Genomic DNA, 26,690 nt, shown 5'->3' on the forward strand with positions numbered 1-26,690 from the left:
TTGATAATAATATGCGCTTTCTTTCATAATTTATTGATAATTAATTTTATCAATATTCATTGCTGTATGTTTATATATGACATTTTTTGGGATCTATATTTTATTACTAAATACAACATTTAACTGAAAATAAAATATGTTTTTAGAATAAAAAAGGAAAGATTTGTACAAGTTGCTAGGGAATTGGGTATAATTTTTGTAACTACTGAAAGGAGTGCCGATGATACTGCAAACTTTTTTTATTCGCTATATCAGGAGGCTACGAAATTCGCAAATCAATAAGTACAAATGGAATTTTATATGAAAAGTATTTGAGCACTAGACAAAAATTGCTTTGTTGGACAATTATTTTTAAAAAAGATTGTTTGGTAGAAGGCTTGTAAATGTATTTAAAATAGTTAACACATCTGATAATTCTTTAACGGCAACTTATAATGATCCAGAGAATGAAGTGTTAAAAAAATGTCGAGATACTTTTTCAATTAGAGGTCGTTGTAAGAAAGTTGCACATTTTTTTGCATCTTACAAAGGTTTACAATCACTATTCGCACACAATTTGGTTAGCATTAATAGTTTATATTTAATCGTTTGTATTTATACATACATATGTATATTTTTCGGTTAAAGAGTATTATACAGTTTATATACTCTTTTCAAAGTTGGAAATTAATTTTGACCTAACGTGTTCAGACTCAGAAAATAATTTAAAGTAAAAGTGGGATAGTGTTGCAAGTGATGTACTTGATTGTGCCAAAAATAAGCGAAAATAAACGGTACTAAAAAACATTTTAATAGAATCAGGTGTGTGTGTGTGTGTGTGTGTGTGTCTATATATATATATATATATATATATATATATATATATATATATATATATATATATATATATATATATACCGTGAGTAAAAGAATAAAGCTTGTCTTTATACAGGTGTCGAATGATGCTGGTTTTTATTCTATTAGGTAAAAACAAAAAAATTGAAGCAGTTACGAGTGGAAGTGTTATAGTGATTAGTCACACATGACACACACAGCATTCTTCAATCTCGCTAACCTGTTAGGAATCACTTTAAGGAAACGAAAGAATTCTGAGGTCAATATATTTGGTACGAATGTAGAGGATGGCCAAAATTCTTTCATTGCAAATTTTCAGGTACATGATATGAAAAAATGTCAATCATTTTGTTAGTAACTAGTTTTGAAATTTTCTAAACATTTTACATTGTATTTAGACCAACGCACAGCTAACCATTTTTCAAGAACACCGAAAGAAACTGAGCGTTGAATCTGGAAACAAGATTGGACCTTACATAGCAGTTATTGGATATCCATGCGAAAAGTCAGTCGCAAACAAAAATGTAGATTCCAATAATGAATGTTCTGATCTACAAGTTTTTATCATCATAAATTTAACTAAATTTCTAGTAGAATTTCTAATAGAATGACAGACACTGTAGAGTATTGCTATAAGTCTTATTTACTCGTTACATGCAGATTTTTCATTTAAACATTTATGGACATTTTTACAACTTTATGTTTATAAAAATGACTTTTCTGCTGCTAAAAATTATATGTGTGTCTCCAAGTTGATATAGTCATGCTTTGAAAACTAATAAGAAAAATTAGTTTGTAATTGTGTATATGTAATATTATTTATGTAGAGTAGATTAGATTATTTATATACAGTAAATAATAATATAGTACTGTACTTTAAACATTTTCTATTCTCACTAACTATCTTAGTAACAAAATGTCTGCAATGAATTTGCAACTAAATAATTTTACTTAAATAATTTTCTTTAAAATTATATGGTAATCCGGTCATTCCAGGAAATGTAGTACAAATTGTTATTGATGCTATTATCAATTTATTTAATATAACGTATTTAAATCACACAGCGCAGCAAATACAATTAAGGTCTTCTACATTTGATTAAGCAACGTGTAAGAATATTTTAAATATTATGAAATCTACGAAATCAGTATTTGATTATTTTTAATCACAACGCCGACGCTTTTCTTTGTATTAAGAAAAAGGAATTATGATCGACTCATTATGTATGAATATAGGAAATAAAGTAATGTCTGAAGTTGAGGCTCCAAAAGAATTTTTCTCTGCGATGAACATTTCGACCAAGAACGTTACAGCAAAATATATACCACTTAAATGGCCTTTGAAAGTGTTGTTTGGAATTCCAGGAACTGTTGATATGCTGCAAAATTATTATATCTATGACTTCAAAAGCGAAAATAACGTATTAGTAACTTCATGCTAGGTGCTTTATGGTGGAAAAAATAAAAAAATTGATAGGCATATATATCGCTGATAAAAAAATTGAAACGGTAATCCAAATTTTTACCTTCCACCCAAGATACACAACCTTTTTACATTTTCTATATTACGTAATAAAATAAATACATCCACGAGCGAGATCGTGAAATAGCAATTTGTGGAGAATACCTGAAAATACAGACACGACATTAGTAGCACATTGGGATGTTTCTGCCATTTTTATTTATGCAATGTTATGTATTTATAATATTCACACTTCGCACTTGTACACCAAAAATACAGTTGTTGAGCTCGCTTCGGCAGAGCTTGGCCAGAGCCAATAGGCAGCTGTTCGTCGTCGCTTGGATGATCTACTTTTATTTTGTTTAAATTGTGAAAAATCATGCTGTCTGTTTCTTAAAGACGACTTTCCGCCCCCGCATTGTTTTTTTTCGGACACAAACATATGCTATAAAAATATGCACACATATTTATTTATTTAACCTTGGAGACGCTCAGTTTCGAACTCCGCCGTGTACAATTGTCATATGGTAAAATTTTACCTTGTTACAAGTTGCAAAATAAATGTTGTAAAAAAGTGAGAATTTTAAATTTTCATTTATTATTCTTACTACTGTTTAATAAAATAAAAAATATATTTTTTTATAACCACAAATTGCTTTGATTTCAGAATAAATGCAAAGACCACAATTCTTTAAAATTGCGGTGAGGAGTGCGCGTAAACAAAAATAATTTTTAACCGCGACTATTTACTATTTGCGAGATAGAGATTATTAAGACTTCGGTAGGATCTCAAGAGTATATAATACGCAAAAGCACACAATACACCCGCGGTATATCGTATACGACACACGAGGACCGCAACGAACGACGTAAACGAGTACGGTTCTTTGTTTACGTTGCAGTCGAGCTCCTTTTTTCCAAGGCTCTAACTTTATTAACGAACTAACAACTCACATGCACAACTACTCCACGAAGGTTATAATGGGGGACTTTAACTCTGATCAACTATCCTCATCTGAAGATGCCAATTTCATCAGGGCCTTCATTGATGAGAACTCTCTTTCACCCGTTCCCTATGGTGCCACGCACCATAAACAGGGTTCTAACACCTGGCTTGATCTGTGCCTAATCGACGAGCAGGATCGCCTGCAGTCATACTGGAATACAGACGCTCCTTTCATCAACGGACACGACCTTATCACGGCCACTCTCGACGTACAGATTCCACGCTACGTACCAAATACATACTCACACAGAAACTTTAAAGGAATCAGCGCTGAGAAGCTAAGAGACTTTCTTAGCGAATGTGACTGGTCATCTCTCACCACTTCATTACTTGACGACTGCATATCTTTACTTAACGCTAACCTCACTAACGCCATCAACCACCTCGCTCCATTGCGGATTGTGACACCAGGAAGACAACGTCACCCGTGGTACACTGCGGCTCTTCGTGGCCTTGTATCCGAGAGCAATAGACTTTACAGGCGTTTCAGGGACTCCAGGCTCGAATCAGATCGACGCGTTTACAGATTAGCTAGAGACTATGCTCACAAACAAATCGAGAAGGCCAGGCTGAATTATTACTATTCACGCCTGTCCACCTTGACCGATATTGCTGAGATCTGGAAAGAGCTGGAGAAACTTGGAATTTCTGCCACCAAGGCCCCCTTACCATCTAGATTTACCACAGATGAACTCAACACGCATTTCAGCGCGATCTCAAATGATCCGCTGACTCCTGCTGTTGAGGATTATCTTGTTACCCTGGAAAGTCTTGACCTCCCGGAACATTTCGAATTCAAACCTATAATGGAATCGGACGTGTTGGCTGCGGTGTCGCACTTTGACACTCAGGCCAGGGGGAGCGGCGGCATCCCACAGGTTGTCATCTCAAAAGCATTGCCGGTTCTTGCTCCCTTACTTGTAAGTCATATTTTCAACCTGTCCCTTAGCGAACCCTGCTTCCCATCTGCCTGGAAATTGTCACTTGTGCGCGCACTCAACAAAATCAGTTCACCAACAGCCCTGACTGATTACCGTCCGATTTCACTTCTCTGCTTTCTTTCCAAGGCTCTGGAGTGGCTAGTGCACAGGCAAGTCTCAGAATACCTTGAATCAAGGCTCTTACTAGATAACCTTCAAACAGGCTTCCGCACTGGTCACAGCACTCAGTCTGGCCTAATTAAGCTAACTGATGATGCCAGAGCTGGGATAAACAAAAAGAAAGTAACACTACTCCTTCTCTTTGACTTTAGCAAGGCGTTTGACACTGTGTGTCACGTCAGGCTCCTGAGAAAGCTATCCACCTTTGGCTTCTCAAAGCAAGTCATCCGCTGGTTTGCCTCCTACCTCTCTGGTAGAGAGCAGGCCGTCGTTGCTGACAATAACGAACGTTCTTCTCCTCGGTGTCTCAACATCGGCGTCCCGCAGGGGTCCGTTCTGGGTCCCCTGCTGTTTGCATTGTACATCAATGACACCGGTTTCTGTCTTGATACCGATGTTTCCCATCTCATCTACGCGGATGACTTGCAAATCTACAGTCAATGCCACCTCGAAGAGCTCGATTCTTTATCAAACAAGATGAGTGCCAATGCTGAGAGGATTACTGGTTGGGCTGCACAGAAAAAGCTAAAACTTAATGTTGCTAAAACTAAAGCAATTGTCCTGGGCTCTCCCTACTACATAAACGCATTACCCTCAACAGCTAACACTTTCATTAACATAGGGGGTGCCCAGGTCAGCTTTGAATCTTCCGTGCGTAATCTGGGATTTGTGCTCGACTCTAAGCTTACGTGGAGGGAGCATATTACACAATTTTGTAAGCGTGCTCACACGCTACAGGCTTTACTTTTACAGGAAAAGCACCAATCTCAGGTTGCGCAAGCACTTAGTGCAGGCCCTCCTGTTTCCTCTTATAGACTATTGTTCTCTCGTATACTGTGACCTGACGCAGGAACTCGACCTAAAACTTCAGAGGCTCGTGAATACAGGAATTCGGTACATCTATGGTGTAAGAAGAAATGAGCACATCTCCCCATAAAGGCGGGAGTTGCAGTGGCTAACCACTGCCGGGCGCAGGAAGTATTTCACTGCTTGTTTCCTAAGAAAAATGTTTAACACAGCCGTACCATCATACGTACTGGCATACTTTGACTTCCGCGTGACACTTCGGCCTGTTAGGGGGGAGGTGATACCTCTGGATATTCCGACATTCGCGACGGAGACGCTGAGGAACTCGTTTCATATCAGCGCCTCATACCTATGGAACAACCTACCATCTCACATTCGTAACACTACATCTGTCTCAGGTTTCAAGAGACTAGCTAAAGAGCACTTTCTCGAGCTTGAAAATACAAACACTTGAATCTCTTGTACACATTCACGCAAACGCACACACTCACACACTCTCGCTTAACCCATCTTCACATTATCATACTATCACAATACACATTTTTGCTGTACTACTACTCCTGCTATGTACAATTTATCGTACAACATATTGTACGCCAAATAAATCTAATAAATCTAAATCTAAATCTAAATCTCTCTATGCCGTGCCGCCGTCTCAAATTTTATTCGTCCTAATTATTAACAATAGGTTCCATACAGAACCTAATTTGACTTATTTTTTGACGTTGAATGCCCTGTTAAATGCCGGCATATTTTGTATTGAAATCCTCCTTGTAATTTTTGTATGCAATTCGTCATGTAACCTTATTTTGAACAACTCATCATGTGATTTATGAATTTATCAAAAATTTTGATTGCAACAGCAGTATCTAGCCATCAGTGCTGGAGAAGGGAGCCGAGACTACATTATACACACCTGCTCCGAAAATCCGGGCCAGGCGCCTAATTTTTGTAGCTACGCAGGTGAGCAGCGAGCTTCTTGAACGGGCGCTCGGCGATGTGGTCACGCCTCTCTCTCTCTCTCTCTCTCTCTCTCTCTCTCTCTCTCTCTCTCTCTCTCTCTCTCTCTCTCTAGCGCACGCAGACTTGTACCGTTCGGGCTTCTTCGGGCGCGCTTGTGCGCAATTAAACTCAGTAATAACGTTGCGTATATGCAAACGTGTTACTGAGTTTACCTGCTCGAGCGCGTCTCCGCTGTGGCCTGTTCGCGACGCGAGCCGCCGAAATTAGTATGCATCCGACACTCAAGCTATTGACATTACTATATTACAAGTCTCTAGCTACCACGTGTTTCACACGTATTGATGCATGATAGTTTTCCTGCGGTGCGAGGGACCCAGCATCAAGCAGCCCAGGAAACAAAAGTGTATAAAGTGCACCTTTTAATTATTTTTATACTAACTAGTGCACCCGGCGATATCCCTAGTGAACTGATCCGGGGAGTCTCTCCGGTCTTGTAGAAACTCAGCACAAAAATTAATAAAACTAATTTGTCTCCTAAAGGATATAAAAGTACCGCTATATGCCGTCCGAGTGGGCTGGCTACGTCAAGTCCCACTCGGTTATCCCAGGACGCATCGCGATTCGTACATTTAACTACATCACACTAACCAGCTTGCATAATTTAATAAATAATACGCATCAGACAAGTACATCATATGTTGTTCTCGTTTATATATGTATTTTCTTCTCCGGCTAATATAAAATCACTATCGTGTCCTTTCATAGACTATTCGCGCTTCGTTTCAATATATTAATAATCTTTGGTTTAAATCGTATAAGACCTGTTTGAATACCAGGCATACGCTTGTATCGCAGGAAACATCTAACACTGAATTATAACGGAAATTCTCTTTCGCGCAATACGCTTTGTAAATTTAACTTTTATCGCATCAATGTACTAACATAATCGTAATTCCCTTATATTCATGACCAGGAATGCCAGTTCATATCTAGGAGGGCACAACGTATATACGCACTGCGTATCTCTACCTCTTTGTACTCACGCCCTTCAGGTCACCTTTCGCAATGAGCAAATATTGTGACCGGTCGGTATTTGAATAGAATAAGCCTACTTGTAAATCTTGTCCGTTAACGGACTAATAGTTTGATGTAATCTCGCACATTGGTATTCTAATCATCCAGGTCAATAAAATAAATAAAGGCTCTGTGGCACTATATATTGTTAAATATAAAAAAAAGGAATTATAATTTTAATTTCGCCCTACCCTACTATCCTGCTCTGTACCACAAGTTACCCAATTAATTATTAAATTATTAAATAAATTCTATGAAACAATAAATCCAATATTTTGCCTAATTTTCAAATACACAGTAACTAATAAATTTCAAAATACATAGCCCTCAGCTTGATATACATCTTAGTTCACCCGTTATATTAATGATGTCTTAGAAAGTCAAAATAAATAAACTTGCATGATATCCTTCATCACTATCAAAGTTATTTGTATAATTTTTGTATGTCATTAATTAATAAATTATTTTAAAGTTTGATATCATATCAACATTTTAAATATCAAACTCCAGTTCAGAAACAAATATTGTTATGATCTGCTTCGAGTGAACGTAACAACATGTTACTCATAGAAGTGGAACTCAAACTACGCTTCTTTATTCAAACGTAAATACGTCTAAGCTTATTAGCAATTAGGATCAGGCTGAACAAAAATAATAATATTCGCAACGGGATTGATCTAGTTGCTAGGGATTGCTATGCGTATTTCGATCTCGGACACAATAAAATGATCATTTAAAATCTTATATTAAACTGTATACGTATGGCGGTTAGCGCTGGGCAGCATCGGCGCCGGCGCAAAGAGACGCTCCAGCCAAGGCCCGACTTCTCGTAACGAGTCTGGCCTTCATCGAGCTGAGAGCGCCACCAGGCCGATGCCACGCGGTGACGAGCAGGTAGCGCGCACCTGTTCGTCATTCTGGGCTAGGCCGCCGAATATTCTAGTCGCATAGTAATCTTTAGCCTAATTAGTCGCTGTAAATAAAGTTAACTTTCTCGATTCGCAATATCCTCGTGAGAAGTTATTTCAACCCGGCTCTACATTCCTCTACGCACATCAAGGACAAGATTAGGAACACCAAGTTCCAAATACGTGTTAAATTATAAAGTTGTAAAGTTAACATAATTTTAGGTACAAGTTGAATAGAATTTCGAGATATGTTAGCACAATTAGCTGAAGTAGAAAAATAATGGCTTTGGACGCTGGGGACCTGGATTCAATCCTTGGTTTGTTCGAAGACATTTTCTTTCTTTTTTGTTTCTTACGGTCCAGACCGGATTGTTTGGATGCAGACCTATTAATTTGGAATATAAATAAATCAATCTGACTATAATTGTTGACATAAAATACGACAATTTCTTATAATTAATACACGTACGTAAATTTTATTAGTGATATCTCGTGTAATAAATCACGTAAAAAATCACGCGATTTATTACGTAACTAATAGTGTATTAAATAATGTGATTTTTCTAGAGGTGATTTTGACACCTGGACAGCGTCAACAGGAAATAAAATTTTTTTTTAGTACAATCCTTAAAATATTGTACGGCAGACCATGTTTTTGCAATATTTTTATGTAAAGATAAAATTTTGCACTTTCTGGAATTATCAGGTAATTTTTCTGGACTTACAGTTTTGGTCTTCCTGGAGTTTTAACACAGATCATATACTTATGACTATAGACGAAGTTTGTTGTGGTTGAACTTATTGTAATTTTGAAGGTAGCACTATATACCGTTTACCATAACTATAATGGGTTAATCTTAGAATCATTTTGACACCTGGACTTCGTTTACTGAAGTTGAAAATTTCTAGTACATTTATTACATACTTACTGCTTTGTATCATAGACCATGTCTTGCCATTCGGGAGAAGATTTTGATACCTGGACATTGTCTGCTGTAGTTAAAAATGTTCTTTGGTACATTTGTTGTATACTTATAGCATTGTATTATACACCCTGTTTCGCTATTTGCTATTAAATAATAAGTGTCGTATAATTATGAATCAGTAAAAAATGTATAAGCTGAATTAAGGGCCAATTTTACCCAGTTTTGATCGTGTCAAATACACGAAGAGAATTGGTTACTGTTTAACAATCTAAAAAACTGGACAAGTAAAAATTTTACCAGTGATTTTCGTCTTAGGTATAAAATGTACATTTTTTATTAAGACTAAATATATTTAATAATAAAAAACAATGAATGATATTTAAAAAAAAGGAAATATATTACAAATAAAATACATATAAACTTATATTTAATCAATAGCTAACACTAAACCATTAAATTAAAATAATAAATATTATTATTAGTATAATAACGTACGCAATTTACCCTGCCGGCTGCTATGCTACGACGCGCCCCACGAAACATGGCTTATATTACTACATTAATGTACTATTACATTTAATATTTGTTAACTTATAAATTTAAAATTATCTTATTATTATATTCAACTTAAATCTAAGACTTCAATGTTATTAACTTAAATTTTTATATTAGTTTACAATTAAATTTATAATATTAACTAATATATAGACAGAACTGACAAAGTAACTTTGATAAACTTGCCATAATATGGCAACAGATCCCGTGTAAGTATATTAGAAAACCGAGTTAAATTAATCATAATGTCTTATATCCGTTGTATGATTCTAACAACCAATCGAAGCAGTTCAATGAACATGACATCAACATCTATATTATATTGCGCCTTTTTTAAATCAATTCGTCTCATCGTCAGATCTCGATATAAAGTACATCTAAAAAACTATGACCGTCACCATGACGAACATTTCCCACATATCGTCTATTCGCCGTGAGCAGCAGGATGGAGGGGATTTCGGAGTGACTGTCAGCGCTCAATAGCGGAGAAATAGGGAAACCGCGAGAGTATCTGTGCATGACCCTACGTAAATATTTAAAAAAATGGGCCGCCCTTATTGTTGTGTTCTTGATTGCAAAAATACAAGTCAAAACAATAAGTGCAAATTTTACAAAGTCCCAACACAAGAATTTAAATTAATCCAGAGACGACAATGGATTACTGCTGTAAGTCGAAAGAAGTGAGTAACATAACCATACTTATTAGAGTTGAACAGAAATCTAAAATTGAGTGAAATAACTCAGAGTGAGTTCCGACAAGGAAAGGGTTGAGTGGGTGAAGGGTTCTTGAAATAAAACACATGGTTTCGTGGTACAAAAGAAATGCCTTGATATGGCGTAAAAACCCTCACGGATTAGAGGGAAAAGCCGTAGCAAGTGTAAGCTTTATTCGACTAAATGAAAAGAAATTATACAAAAGGAAAGACAAGAAAAAGAGAAGTGACTCTAGGAGAAAAAAAAACATCTAAGGGCTTCGTAGCCTGCGCAAACGCCGCAAACTCGAACGCCGCCGCTGAGGAAAATGCTGCGTCGCACGCTGCCGCAGCTTCTCACCGTGTCCTGGTGGGCTGGCAAGCCGGGCCTGGGGAGAGAGTCGACTGGTCCGCAATCTACATTAAGCGCACGTTGACGTCTTGAGGATCCAGACGCTTGGTGCTCGGGCAACAAGGGGTGTTGCCGCTGCTCTGCTCGCCCTGAAGGAGTCACGTCCAACACGTGGACACATTCGCCAAAAATCCTTACAACTACCGCCTCGAGGCACACTCTCACACGGGCTCACAAACATACACACGCGAACGACGCGATGGCGAATTTTCCGCAAAACGCAAGAACACGAATGAGAACGTGAATAGCGATTGATCTTAGAAGGGCAGATCTCAAATTTACCTTACAAAAGAACGTTGAAAAGCCCAAGGAAGCCAAACGTACGAGTCGCTTGGCGGTCCTAATAGGAGTGAGCTCGTGCGGAAGCGCGTGCTACTCAACATCGCAACGGAGAGCTCGCAGCGGCGCGGAATTTAAAAAGCCTAAACTTATATCTACACTAATTAACTAATTAAATTAAATTGAACAAGAGTGTATACAAGCTGCTTAAAGGAGTGATGACTTATTTTTTATTAGTTAATCAATTGGATAGTTCTGATTGATGACAAGATATGGAGCAGTCATTTTATTGGCAATGAATAGTCGGGTAATCAGCTCAGTCCCAGTTATGTTCCAACAATTTTTCCTGATGTCTACAAGAGAAAGCAAGTAAATGAATCAGCTGCTATAAACAGGTAAACAAATTACAAATATTACAATAACTCTGTCACAGTCACTGACACTTTTTATACAACATTTATTTGTTATTGTTATCAGCACAAGCGTTTCATGAAAAGGAGACTCCAAGAAGAATCATCGAGCACTGCAGCAACAATCATGAGTACGAATATCATTCAAACACCTCACGAGAGTTTTGTTCAAGATTCTACTGAGGACATGAATGTACATCAGCATGGAATAGTATGCATTGATCGAGACTGTCAGGTAACTACACCTCAAGAGAATGCATCTCACGAGAGTTCTGTTATGGGGACCTAACCACCTTAAAATTAAAAAAAACTAGAGATTGAATTATAATTTTATATGAAACCTAAATTATTTAAATAATTGATTGAACAATGATGAAAGTTAAGTAGTACTGTAGAAAGCATCAAACATTTTGTATATTTACCATATGTCGGGTGCAACATGTCTTCGAAGGCCAAAATTCCCAATTTTTATTATTTCACTCACCGCAGACTTATTTAAGATATGGGCATCTTAGAGCACTTTTTCTTTGGTAGAAATACTTGAAATACATATAATTCTGACATGAGTGTAGGAATTCGTATTAAAATTTAATTTTAAAAAGTTACCTATAACTTAAACATAATATTTGGCATTTTTTTATTTAACTGTAGACAAAATGTTTGATGCTTTCTACAGTACTACTCAACTTTCATAATTGTTCAATCAATTATTAAAACAATTTATGTTTTATATAACAATATAATTCAATATATTATTGTTTATAATTTTAAGGTGGTTAGGTCCCCTTAAAGATTCTACTGAGGACATACACTCTAAACCTACAGTTGAAAATCAGAAAGTGAAAAGATTAAAACCTACATTTTAAACTTTATAAGTATTTAAAAGTAAATGGTATCCTCACAGAGAATTAATTGATGGATTTTAATCTTTATGCAAATCAATTCTACAGATTTACACTTAATTGTAATGCTATCATTTTGAGGATATCAATCACTTTTTAATATTCATAAAGTTTAAAATGTAGGTTTTAATTTTTTTATTTCCAGATTTTCAACTTTAGGTTTAGAGTATAGATGTATATCACCATGTGTGACCGCGGGAGCTTAAATTATCGCGTATACATTTTTACCTTTAACGCGGCCTTAGAATATGCCGAATGCTCGTTAGTCTGAAAGCTGGTGAGAGAGGAGAGTTGAGAAATGACGAACACGGGACACTCACTAAGCACTTGAGCGGTGTGCTCTTTTAATTATTAAAGGTGTGTTTTACAGGTGTCAGTGTTTTAAGTGTAAATTTAACAATAATAATCTAAACGCGTAGTGTGGATTTCGTTGTGTGTGTGCGTGTGTGTGTGTGTGTGTATAAAAAACTAATGTTGTATGGTTCTCGGACGCAGAGACACAAAAGATGTTATCTCTACTGGTAGCGCCGGAACAAGAAGCCGCGGAACCTGAGCTAGCGCTTTTATGCTAATTGCCGACCTCGAAAGAGGGAGTGAGTTGCGAGAAATGGTTTGCAGGGGGTCTCCAGTTTCCTAGGACCGCGCAAATATTCGAATGGCGCGAACACCATGAAAAAGTGCGTATTGATAAAAATTGTCAAGTAGATATATTCGGCAAGTGTAACTATCATAGAAATACATTTACGTGTAATAAATACATCTATGAAAAATCTGACTTCTGTGAAGCTGAAGTTCTAACAGAAATTTTGGATGCTAATGAAATTGCAACTCTTTAGATTAAGTTAAAAATCCAGAAAAAAAGATGCGGAAAGTGAAATCATACGTTGATAAAACTGTTGGAGGTAGTGAAGTGATAGTGAAAAGTGATTTCTTTACTGGTTTTAATTCAGTTAAAAAGACCGCTGCCAATTCATTGGCACGTAGCTTCTTCCAACTAAATTTATAGGCCCAATACATAAAATATTGTTTTAATATACAGTATATCTGCCTGCTAATGTATGAGGCGGTTTTTGATACATAATTTAATATATAAGTTTTAGATGGTTCATTGTCTAAGAGTTTGCAGACCCCTCTGTTTTTTTATTATAGAATACGAACACTGCCGTCAATTTTTTTTCCACAGAAATTCACGCATGTTTACATGTGTTCCTAACCAACCTAACCATTGGTACTTGTATAGTGGAGGAAAAAATCTTACGCAGATAGAAACAGTCTGTAAGATATTTAATACTTCAACACTGTCATGAACGTGTGCGACGCACGGCTAAAAAATTAGATGACCGCAAAAGACAATAATATTGTAATAATATTAATAATGATAATAAAATGTCTGGAGAAGGCCCGCGTCTCTTCGAATGTCTGAGTATGTTCGTTTTTGTTAATAGTTTGTGCAAGGTCTCTAGATATGCAGTGAAGTAAATTGCAGTCAGAAATTGAATAAGCAGCCGCGGACAGCCGATACGAACAGGCGTGGGTGTGATGAGCCCACACTGTCGAACGCATTCATCTAGAAACGCTACGCAAGCACCACAACAACAAAAACACTTCACATTATCTCTTATCTCTCAATCTATCTCTTTACTCACACATTACAAAAATGGGCAAAAATCCTGCTGCCGAGGAGGATGCGGGAGCGATGACAACTGCCCCGAAAGGGGATGTGTAGAATGATTCGTCACCTGGTCTTACGTGGTAACGATGCCAGCGAAGGCGCGCTGCCTTGCAGGGGGGCGTTAGGATGCGAGAATGAAACCGTAGTGTGTCTGACGACGAATTGACACTGTCCTCGTCAAAGTCGGAAAGCTCTCATACTTAGTTCTAGAGAGGTATGGGGGTTATCACCTCTAGAACGGTGGACTCACCTGCGATCGGAACAGGATCCGAAGCGCGCGGGTTTAACATAACATCATGGCTCAAAAAAATCAAATCCGAACCAAAAGGGACTTAAGGGTCGGAACTTGGAATGTTCGCAGTCTATACAGAGCAGGTGCGTTTAAAGAACTCGTAATGGAAGCTGATAGGTACAATCTAGATTTGGTAGCAATACAGGAATCGCGGTGGCCAGATGGCGGAGTACTAGCATCGGGTAACTTCACGTACCTGTATGGGGCCGGGAGTGGGGGATCTCTAGGCACCGGATTTCTCGTAAGCAAAAGCATCATACATTCGGTTAAAAGTTTCAAATCCGTCAATGATAGGCTCTCGTACATCATTATCGAAGGGGAATGGTATAGATATGTATTTATTAATGTACACTGTCCTACGGAGGACAAAGAAGAAGAAGCTAAGGATCTCTATTACGAAACTTTAGAGCAGGTAATCGACCAGTTCGCGTCTTACGACACAAGAATAGTATTAGGCGATTTCCATGCTAAAATAGGTAGGGAGGAAATGTTTAGGCCTACTATAGGTAAGGAAAGCCTGCACGAAGCCAGCAATGATAACGGTATTAGGGTCATAAATTTCGCGGCGGCAAAAGATCTTATAATCCAAACTACGTGTTTTAAGCACAAGAACATACACAAGTCAACGTGGACATCGCCGGACGGGGCCACACAGAACCAAATTGATCATTTCCTCATTGAAAAAAGGCGTCATACTAATGTTCTTGACGTAAGGGCTTACAGAGGGGCAGATAGCGACTCGGACGACTTACTAGTAGTAGCCAAATTAAGAGCTAGACTAGTAGCGAATCAAAATAGTAAGCGAGCAAACAAGGTAGAAAGCTTCGTATTGAGATACTACGAGATAGAACAGAGCGAATTAGGTACCAGATAGAAATTAATAACAGGTTTCAGGCACTTGAAGAAGCAAACACATCGCCGGAGGGGAATGACGAACCGAATAGCTTATGGGGGGACATCAAAAAAACGGTTAAAGAGGCCGCGAACAAAGTACTGGGTAAAAAGAAAAAGCCAAAGAGCAAACCATGGTTTGACGAAGAGTGCGAACTCTGGTTTGAAAGGCGCAAAAAGGCTAAATTAGATAGCTTACAAAATAGAAGCGATAGGACCGTAGAAGAGTATTCTAACGTAAGGAAACAGACGAGCGCGATCTACAGTTATAAGAAGCGGGAGTATCAAAAGAATCTTATTAGGAGAATAGAAACTAACAGTAAGGAAAATAACCCCCGCGAAATGTACAGAGGGATTAACGCCATCAGAAAGGGTTTTAGGAGTAGAGCGCAATTGATGAAGGACGAAAACGGGGACCTCGTAACAAATGACAACGAATTACTGTCGCTGTGGAAAAATTATTTCGATAAATTATTAAACGTGCACGAAAATAGCGAAGAATTAGGGGACGAAATTCACACTGCTGAACCCCACGTGGAGGAACCGAGCTACCAAGAAGTAGAGGCCGCGATTAAAAAACTAAAAAACAACAAAGCCGCGGGAAATGACTCTATACCAGCTCAGTTACTCAAATATGGGGGCGTCGAGCCCACTTTCAAAATCTATAAACTAGTATGTGCCATCTGGAAAAATGAAACAATACCCGAAAATTGGGAGGAATCTATCATTATACCGATTTTTAAAAAGGGGGATAAGACACACTGCAATAACTATAGCGGTATTTCACTTTTAGCAACGTGCTACAAAGTTCTGGCAAACGTAATACAAGCTAGACTCACTCCATTCGCGGAAGATATAGTAGGAGATTATCAGTGCGGATTTCGGCGCAACAGATCGACCAGCGATCAAATGTTTACCATAAGACAGTTGTTAGAGAAAAAATGGAAATTTTGCGAAACCATACACCAACTATTTATAGATTTTAAAAAAGCGTACGACTCTATTAAGCGAAGCAAAATGTATCAAATTCTAGTACTTCTCGGTGTACCGAAAAAACTCGTGAGATTAATTCAAATATGTCTGAACGGAAGCACGGGAAAGGTCCGAGTAGGCGGTAATGTAGCAGAACCCTTCATGATACGCGATGATTTAAAACAAGGGGATGGGCTCTCTACGGTGCTGTTCAACTTAACGTTAGAGTATGCCGTTAGAAAAATGCAGGTTAGCCAGCTGGGCGCAACGCTTAATGGAACAACGCAGATACTAGGCTACGCAGATGATTCGGATATACTGGGGGATTGTAGGGAAACGGTAGCAAGAAACGCAGAAATCCTCATAAAAGCGGTGGAGTATACAGGGTTAGAAGTGAGTGAATCAAAAACAAAGTACATGATTGTGGATAAGCTAGGCATCTGCAGAGGGGAGGAAGATATCAAAGTTGGGAATTTTACTTTTGAAAAGGTTAGCGAGTTCAGGTATCTGGGTACGACCATAAATGATAGAAACGAGATTAATGTCGAAATAAATAAGAGACTCCATTCGGGTAATGCTTGCTTCTACGCCGTGAGTAATTTACTTAAGTCGAGGCTGTTGTCTAAAAACGTTAAAATAAGAATTTACAGCACAATAATACTGCCGGTGGTTCTGTACGGGTGCGAAACGTGGGCTCTCACTAAGCAGGCGGACAACCGTTTTAGGGTATTTGAAAATAAAGTCTTGCGAAAAATATACGGGCCGCAGAAAGATGAGGAAACCGGGGAATGGAGGAGACTACACAATGATGAGTTACACAATCTGTACGCGTCACCAAATATTAACAGAATAATAAAATCGCGCAGATTGGGATGGGCAGGGCACGTAGCGAGAATGGGAGACGACCGTACGGCAGCGCGTGTCATGAAGGGCAGGCCGATGGTAACGCGACCTCTAGGTAGACCTAGACGTAGATGGGAGGATAACGTAAAAGCGGATCTAGTAGAAATAGCACGGGTGGGTGTCGATCGAAGAGGTGCATCTTGGGTGGGGTTGACACAAGATAGTGCAGCGTAGAAGGCTTGCTTATATGAGGCGATGAACTTTCGAGTTCCAAATGCCATGTAAAAAAAAAAAAAAAAAAAATCAGACATCTATATTTGAATTTTCAATTAAAATGAGAAAAAGGTAATTTTGTAATGTATTAAAATTACGTATTCCTTCATGTGATTTTTACATTTGATTTCTGACGCCAGTTTGTTATATATTCCAAATAACTCCTGCTAAAATCATCGGAAATATAAACTACAACCATAATGATTGTCCTTTTATTATCCATTGTAATTTGAGAAGCACACAGATCGCCATTAGCTGATAAGGCAACAACAATTTCATCAGCATTTTGTAGTGTGAGGTTGAGATGCATATACAGCGTGCGCTGTATAGTAGTGTAAAAAAGAGAGCATATCAATATCTATACTCAGCGCGCGTTGCAGTATAGCCCGCGTCGGACTGCGCGGAAAAGAGAGTATAGATATAGTTTTACACAGAGAACTCGGCACTGTATGCGGTAAAGAGCTATATTTAGCACGGGTAGTAGGGAGGGGTATTGCCATGCATCATCCGAGATCGCTGTTACACAAATATATCTTACATACTCACATCGAATGCAAGCTAACGCCGTACAACTCAAATCGGCAAAAAATTCGAATCTCTAAAACAAATTTACTTTTCAAAAAGCAAAAGGTTAGGCAAGTTTGACATAGCAAGTTACGTTTTAAGTATCTAGAGAGTTGTTCTTTTTTTTGCTTTATTATGATTGACTTCGTTTGATTGATCGCAGTTATTTTTTATCCGTAATTTCGTTGCGGAATATATCAAACTCGCCTAACCTTTTACTTTTTTAAAAGTCAATTTTTTTTAGAGATTTCAGTCCTTGTTAGTAAATTTTTTTAAGTATTCTATATTTGTCCTAGAAATAAAATATAAGCATCTTTAGCACCTATGGACCATGGCTTTTTTTGTAACATTTTGATCACTACCATGAAAACACTGATTGTTTTGTCACAAAATATTAGAAAAATTTGGATAAGTGTAAATTTTCGCCGTCCACGAATATTATTATTTTACTAAGACACCAATATCTACGAAGCACACCATCTAGAATTCGTCATCGGCCACCCTGTACACCTACACGTCTTCCACGTATGGTTTATTTGCCTGGACACCAAAAACCACATTGCGAACTACCTAGACCTTGTCATCGGCCACCCCGTACTTCTAGACACCGCTCTCGAATGATTTTTACACCTAGACACAAAAAAAAACCACGGTTCACTCTACCTAGACGTCGTTATCGGATACTCTACCCTAAATTAAAAAAAAAATGAAATTAACGCTGGTCTGTATGCGTGTGATCACATCAGTATTCCCGCTGGTCTTTGTAAGTATGTGGGAAAGCAATGTGTGCGGCCTAATTCACGGTCTTAATACTAGCCGTGTGTGGCTAACTTTATGGTCTGAACATGTTGGGCTGAAGACTCTCAAACGTATTTGAGCATTTTTGTTGAGAAATCCTTGTTTATTGTAAAAAAGCTGCTTTCTTGCCAATATATTGATTAGAAATCATAGTCAAGCATATAAATATGATTATACACCAAAAAAATTTAGATACAATAATGTAAATATTTGTACTTATTGAGTTGAAAATTTGAAAACCCAATATAGAAGTAAATAGTGTCGCGGTTGCCGCAGGCTTCTCAAACTCGCCTTCGTGGCGCCACCGCTTGATGCAGACTGCCCGCGTGGGACGTCGGTAAAACAGATAAGAACAAATTTTTAAACTCTATGCATGCATCGAATTCAAATGCAAGCTGCCCGCGTCGGACGTTGGTAAGACAGATTCACCGGTAACTGACTGTTGGTATTTGGTAACGTCGTAGCCGCGCAGCCCCTTCTACTTATAGATTTTGGCTTATTTCGAATACAAAATCAGAAAACATGTATGCATGTCAAGTCTTATTACGATTGGTCGCGTAGTTCCAGAATTACGGTGTAAGGACCGTGCTTAGTATAAGGACGGGCTGCGCGAGTTCTACAAATAATTATTTATTTATTCGGAAACTAGCATAAGGTCGAGAGCTTTTATTGTTATTAGTGTTACGCGCGGACTTTGTAAAATCTAAGTACGTCCGACGCTACTCGTCTGGTGCATATAAGGATTTGCGCGCGGACGGTATTCTATCCGCGACTCGGTTTGGCGGACGTAGCAGTATCCGCTGTTACTTGCGGTAGTTGAATGCAAGTTGTTTGTGAAACTTCTGTGTTTTGCGGAGTCAGCGTTATGTTCGCTATTCTCACCTCGTGTGTGGACGCAGATGGTTTGTCTACAGGAACGGAGCTCTTTCCTGTACGTCGTGACAGCGTAGTTGATGTGAATCTATTCATGCTAATTGAGGTTTAATTATTATTTATGATGTAATACACAAGGGTTTTAATTGTATTGTTATGTTTTTATTGGCCCAGAGCACTTCACATACATTCAGAATACAAAGTTTCACTGAATTTAGGTGTTGTATTATTATGTTCGCAAGTTCTACGATTTTACAGTTATTTCTTAGGATGTTTAGTCTAATTTCTTAGTTGTATTTATAATTAATCTGAGCAACTTATAATTATTATTAACCTGCGCACTTGAGATGGTTCTAAACACCTGTTCGTGGCAGATGCTGATTGTTATAATCTACACGCATTCACGTGGCAATATATATATTAAGTTGGTCAAATACTCTTGTTAATGCCGGAGATTCCACTCGACGGTCCTTAGCCTGTACTTATATCTGTGGTATGGATCTGAATTCAAAGGGTTTTCCGATGTATGCTATGCCAAGGGACGGATTCAGTATGCTCCAAACACTAACACTAGCAACCACCGCCGCTTCACCTTAGAATCAGTCGCTACCGCAAGGGATATGACATTAAGCAAAAGGCGCTGCGTGGATCGGCTCCGCGGTTTTTAAAGCCTCGGTGCTGATGCAAGCAATAATGGAATTTAGATGAAGAAGATCGCGGTAGTCCAATCAGTATTCGCTACACCAAGGATTGACGCGTACGCTTTGCAGTCGTGGTTCGCGCGCAAGGAGTGCTGACACAGAGGTCAGAGCACTCGCTCTGATTTTCGGCGCTCGGTTGTGTGATGTCGCAATCGGATGCACCTGCGATCAGTATGCACTCTCTACGTGTTCACACGGTTGCCGGTTCGCAGGATCTACGAATATATAATTTAGGATTATAAACGTGGGACATTACAACGGGGGTATTCTCAAAGCTTTCTCTAGGAGAAAGGGACATTATTTTTTAACTTCATAGTTAATTAACAAAGCAGATAAGAAAGTAAGGTAAAGTTTGTTTACCTGGAAGACTGAAAATGCAAAGTTGATCACGAATGCAAACTCATAAACAAAAGGTTTTATCTGTAAAAGTATTTTTTTCAAAGGCCTATTTTTGTACGTAAATAAAGTAGTTATATATTAATCGTGCAGGTATAATTTCAGTGATATAATCTTATTTTTTATAAGATATGTAGGCCTCTGTAAATTTAGTTTTTTTACAATTCATAACTAGCCCCATGATTTTGCGCTGTTATAATGATCCAAATGATAAATTCTTCATTTATAGGTGTCAAATATACAGTTTTATGACATAAACCATTTTAATTTAATTTTCAAATGTTCATAAAGGCTTTGGCCTTTATTAAGACCTATAGAGATACTTTTGTACTATAGAAAGGCATCTTCATGAATTTTTTGGTGAACGTAGTCCGGAACACTTAAATTTCCACATTTAAGGTTCATTTCGGCAGATAAGTCAGTTATAACATATATGTATATATGACTCTAAAAATAGTGTTAGTGAAATGTTGAGAAAATTTGTCGAGAAAAACTACCTCTCTGAGGAGCTAAAAATGATTGTGAATAGGCAAAAAATGAAAAAATTGCTTGAATTTAAAGTTGAAATAAGGCGTGCAACACGCTTCTCAGTCGGTAAGGTTTGAATTTAATCTTTTTTTTCTGCGGTAATCAGTATTCTAGTTGACATTTTACGTTTATTTAATTATAATGAGTTTCTGTGTCTATTGGTTTAACTTTATTATTTATTAATCGTCGTTAATTTTTCTTAACTTTAATTCGTACGTCAATTAATATATCAGCTATATATGAAATTTTGTACGAAACATATCTGTTTAGATAAATGGTCAGCGCACTCGACTCTCATGCTGGAGCTCCAGGTTCGATTCCCGTCGCCGCAAAAAAATCTCTTTCTTTCTTCCAAACATCATAATAATAATCAATAAAAATAATAAAGTAATAACAGCTCCAAGTATCTAAGAAGTGTAAAATATAGAATTAAGCGAAATTGAAATTAAATTTTTAAAAATTCGATTTCATCAAAAATTACTATCTTTGAATAGTAAAATCTAATATCTTAAAAGTATGTTACCAATTTATTATGAAAAGTAGTAAAAGTTACTATCCCAAATAGTAATTTCTACTATCAAATTTTTCTCAGTGTAAAAAACACGTATTTATGGCGGGGAAAAATGACTTTTTTTCCTCTTGTGGTCATTTGAAATTAGAAACTTGGAAAAATGGTCATTTTTTCCCGCTCGAGTTCGAACTTTTTCACAAACGCTTGGAATGAATGATTTTCTACGCTACTTTGAAAAATTAAAAAATTTTGAAAATTTGAAATATTTTGAAAATTTAAAAAAGTGCTGTCTACTTATAAAAATATTATATTGATAATACATGGAAATATTATAATGATGATTATTTATTTTTTTAGGATTTCTCAATATACTTGAAATATTTCAATTTGCTACTCAGTTTTTATAACTATGGCTTTTGCGGGGTTAAAGAAGCAAATCAACAAAGCAAATCAAGTAAGTCCAAGAAAAGATATGCAATCAATTTTTTACTTAGGGTATAATAAACTGATTTTTATATACAAAAATCTGCTAAATTAGTAGCATACTCATCAACTTCATTTATAGTTTTTACAATTATTTCAAATAGTTGTGTTGTAATATATTTATAATATCTTGTAATGTGTAAAGTGATCAAATGTTTATTTGTAATCTGGAATAGATATCAATATTGCAAATCCAGCTAAAATTTGCAATATGTTTAAAAAATCGAATCTTATTTTAAGAAATATACTTATAAAGAAATAATTTTCTTATAACAACTAAAGGGTAAAGAAACTAATTGACATGGGAAAAGGGCCCAAAAGCTTGGTTTGTCAGCCATATAAATTAATATCACAATATTCATAGTTCTATGACACGTATTTAAAGTCTTGAGGCGCGAAGGAAAAATGTATGTATCACTGATTTTGATGATTTTGTGATATGTTGTAGTACTCGAAAAACTATTAGACACGTGTTTTTCCTTATGTGCTAACCCGTCGATTTAAGGAGTAAAATTAAAAATTATTTGGAGTTTTTAAATAAAACCAACGCCAAATTCTTTATTATAAAAAGACGCTACTATAAGCACAACTTTTACCCCGAAAGGTGTCAATCCCTATTTTTCAAGGGGTAAATGTACAATTTTTTGCTATTTTTTCAATATAAAAATTATCAAATCGGCTAGGTTTGGTTAAAAATTGCACTATCACCAAGAAAATAAAAATTAAAGTTGACGTGTTTTGAGATTTACGAAAGAAATAGTAAATTGTGTACCAAGGGCGTAAAGTGGGCTTTTTTCGACCAAGTGTGGAGTTTGCAGTACGAGTCAAGGCGAGTTAGCCCGAGCCGCAGACACACGAGGTCCAACAGACCACTTAACCCATAGTGCACACCATATTTTTTGTAACACATGTATGGATTTCAGCGTTTTTTTTCTTGACATATTGAGTGTAACTGATGCAACTTTTTTCAGATGCTGCGACAGCAGTCTTAATGTGTGTGTGTGTGTGTGTGTTTTTTTTAAGTGGCTTAGGCAGATCAAGCTCTGCACAAGTGGCCATCTGATACCAGATCTCCACAGGTACTATCGTTGAACAATACTTCCGTGGGGCCCGTTAACTAGCCTTTTTTGGCTTCTCCTTTGAAGTTTGACATTTCCACACATTATCCATCCACCAAGGTGATTAGGGGTTCAGGATCAAACTCGTCTTTTTCATTCTGCATCATCCTGCCTTCTTCTTCATTCTGCATCGTCCAGCTGTCTGCTTCAGAATGCTGGACGATGCAAAAGAACAGACAGACTCATTCCCGACAACTACGTTCCTCTGTATCGGGTGAGGGAGTCTAGGCTTAACTCAGTTACCTACGTTCCTCAGCATTAGTCTGAGGAGCACTTAAAGGTACTCAACCCTAGCTCCTACGTTCCTCTGCATCGGGCAGGAGAGTGAGAGCTTAACTCTGTGGCCTACGTTCCTCTGCATCAGTCCGAGGAGCGTTCCGTATCTACTACCTAGTGACCTTCGTCTAGCAACAGTTTTACTTAGCTGTTTTGCCTTGTCCTTCCCTTCTATTCTCTTCGTCATTTCTAACCTTCTTAAGAATGGTCCTTACGTAGTTGTTTACTGCGCATCAGCCATCCTCCGACGTCAACATAGTTGTCATCATTGACTCAGGTGTCACTCTGGTCTGAAGATAACACTCGAGTTCTTATCGCTCCATTTAGTATCGCGAACAGTCACAGAGAACATGCTCCGCATCTTCGTAAGCGTCCAAACAAGCTGGGCAGTTCAGACTGTCGTCTCATTTAAATAGGTGCAGATCAGCCCGGAAGCATCCGTGCATGGTTAAAAACTGTGTGAGGTAGTAGTTGACCTCCCCATGTTCTCTTCCAGTCCAATCCTCTATTTTTGGTATAAGGCGATGTGTCCATCGCCCTTTGTCACTGAAATTCCATCTTTTATGCCTTGGTACGACGATTCATTGGCACTGGTCTCCGTGATTATGTATCCGTGACTTGGGTGATACTAGCCTATTGGGTGTCTTTAATATTTGAATCCCTATAAGCACGATGGAGCTTTTCTTCCAACAAGCTCTAGGATCAGCTTGATGGGCTGAGGTCTCTTGTGAGGACGGCTTCGGCACCACGTCGCGTCTCTTTTGCCCTAGCAGAAGGGGGTGCCACAGTCGGTGTGAAAAAATTAATGAATGAATACCCGTGTCTCTGCTCTAGCCGAGATGCAGCTAGCCGATAAGATCAGCGCGTCTAATAAATTGCTCGACGCCAACAACCTACTCCTGAACGAGAATAATATTCCTTGGGACGAGTTGCAACAACTACTCAAAAAGCTTCATCGTGCTCGCCAGGACCCCGACACGGGCTCGATGCCGGCTTCGGACTACGGTCCGATACCCGCCTCGAGTTCTCGTATTGTTGAGTCTAAAGCCACCGAGGTAGCAGGGTCGGGAGGAGGCGGTACTGAGGTGTGCGAGGTCATAATTTATGGTTTGATAAAAGATGGTGATAATTTCAACGAGAAAATCTTAAACGTAGCTGCCTTCGCACTGCTCAGCACAGACCTACCCACCCTGCAGGAGAGCGATATCGTCAGTACTTGTGTACTGCGCCTGCCTAAACCAGACAGGGTTCAGGGGAGTGACACGATCGCGATAAATTCAGCGACGCGTCGAGGCGTACATCGCTTGTGACCAAGCTTGCGAGCCCGGACTTGGTCAGGGAAGTCATGCGAGTGAAGAGCGCACTAGCAAACAACTACCTGACCACAAGCGACATCAAGCCCGGTGTCCTAGACATGGAAGCTGCCAGACATGCTACCTGCTTGACCTGACATAAAGTTTATATAAATGAAATGTTGCCCAGAAAAATTGCACAGAAACTCGGTTTTAAATATGCCTGGTATGCGGGTGGCAGGTACCTGACTAAGCGGGCGGGGGGGGGGGGGGGGGGGGAAGAAGCGTGCGTACGTGTTTGCATCTGCTGCCGATTTGCAGGCCATTCTTACGGCGTGTCAGGCCGGCTCGAAACAACCACGGTGACCGAACACATACATACGACTGTCACAGAAAAAGACGAAAACTCTGACACTAACGCAGGTAACGACCTGAGTCGGACCTGTCAAGCAAATCGGCCGCAACTTCGCCAGCATCTTTGCCATCATTGACGACTGCATAATCTGCATCAGCATTCATACAGTCGTCATCACCATCATCATTATCATCAACATTATCATTATCATCACCATTATCATTATCATCACCATCATCATTATCATCACCATTAAAAAACTCTATTTAAACGATATGATATACATAAGGATCATTTTGGACATTCGGGGTTATATCCAATGCTTTTTTTTTGTAGAGGATGTCCTGTAGATCAGGGAGACATCCTGGCACCTGGACATCGTCTACAAGAAGAAATATTTATTATCGGCAAATTTGATTTATATACAATGCTCCTCCTTGTGGACGATGTACCGTCGACCTGGGGATCATCCTGACACCTAGACATCGTCTACAAAAATTTAAAAGTATTTTTTGGTATACTTCATGTTTAAGTGACACTCTTCTCTTTAGGTGATATCGCGTCGACCCGGGGGTCGTCCTGACACCTGGACATTGTCTACAGGAAGTCAGGAGTATTTTTCGGTTTATTCCATGTTTGAGTGCTGCTCTTTCGTGTAGACGATGTCGCGGTGACCCGGGGGTCATTTTTGTTGTAATATGTAAATTCATATGATCGTAATCTAAGTCTGTACACGTCGCGCCATCTCTTGATCAAGCTGCGAGACGAGCGACAATTTCGAGCTACTATACTGATGCACTGCGCATGCCTCGCGTATTATATACTCTAAGCGCACTTATACTGTATACTCTATTCTCTTCTATCTCTGCTGTAAGACTCCGAGTTAAACGGACGCACTGCTGACTTGTGGCTATTGCCACTTGACAATATATTCACAATTATTAACCTAAGTGTAATTTATTTATAAATCCACCCTCGATTCCATCAATCTTGACACCTGAGCATCGTCTACAAGAATTCAAAAGTATTTTTCGGTACATTTCATATTTCAGCGGTGCTCTTCTTTGTTAATGATGTCACGTCGACCTAAACATCGTCTATGAAGTTAGAAGTTGTTTCGGTATACTTTATATTTAAGTGACGCTCTTCTCTTTGGATGTTGGTGCGTTGACTCAGGGGTCATTCTGACACCTGGACATTGTCTACAGGAAATTAGGAGTATTTTTCGGTATATTTTATGTTTGAGTGGTGCTCTTCCTTGTAGACGACGTCGCGTCGACATAAGGGTCATCCTAGCATCTAGACATCGTCTACAAGAAGATACACATTTTTTTCAGTACATTCAATGTATATTGTGCTTTTTCTTGTAGACGATGTGCCGTCGACCATGGGTCATTTTAGCACCTAGACATAGTCTACAAAAAGATACAAGTTTTCTTAAGTAAATTTACAGGATAATATATAGTATTTACTTCAGACAGATTAGATTAAATTAGATTGAAGCTTTTTATAGTTATAGATG

The 26,690-nt window shown here is 38.2% G+C and overlaps 1 protein-coding gene across 15 annotated transcripts in view; it reads left to right on the forward strand.

The window, feature by feature from the left end:
- LOC103316186 (endophilin-A) overlaps positions 1 to 26,690 on the forward strand; it is a 541,748-nt gene that overhangs the window by 87,032 nt on the left and 428,026 nt on the right. For 12 of the 15 annotated variants that reach the window (XM_031925198.1, XM_032601554.1, XM_032601552.1 and 9 more), the window contains one exon: positions 22,002 to 22,098. The exons of 2 other annotated variants lie outside the window; for them this stretch is intronic. In XM_031925198.1, coding sequence (XP_031781058.1) covers positions 22,054 to 22,098 — 45 coding nt within the window. In that variant the 5' untranslated portion in view covers positions 22,002 to 22,053. Of the gene's footprint in view, positions 1 to 968; positions 1,154 to 22,001; positions 22,099 to 26,690 lie in introns of those variants that run through there. One more of the 15 variants, XM_032601549.1, reaches the window with a different exon arrangement.

Source organism: Nasonia vitripennis (genome assembly GCF_009193385.2).
Source record: "Nasonia vitripennis strain AsymCx chromosome 2 unlocalized genomic scaffold, Nvit_psr_1.1 chr2_random0007, whole genome shotgun sequence".
Taxonomy (NCBI): Eukaryota; Metazoa; Arthropoda; class Insecta; order Hymenoptera; family Pteromalidae; genus Nasonia; species Nasonia vitripennis.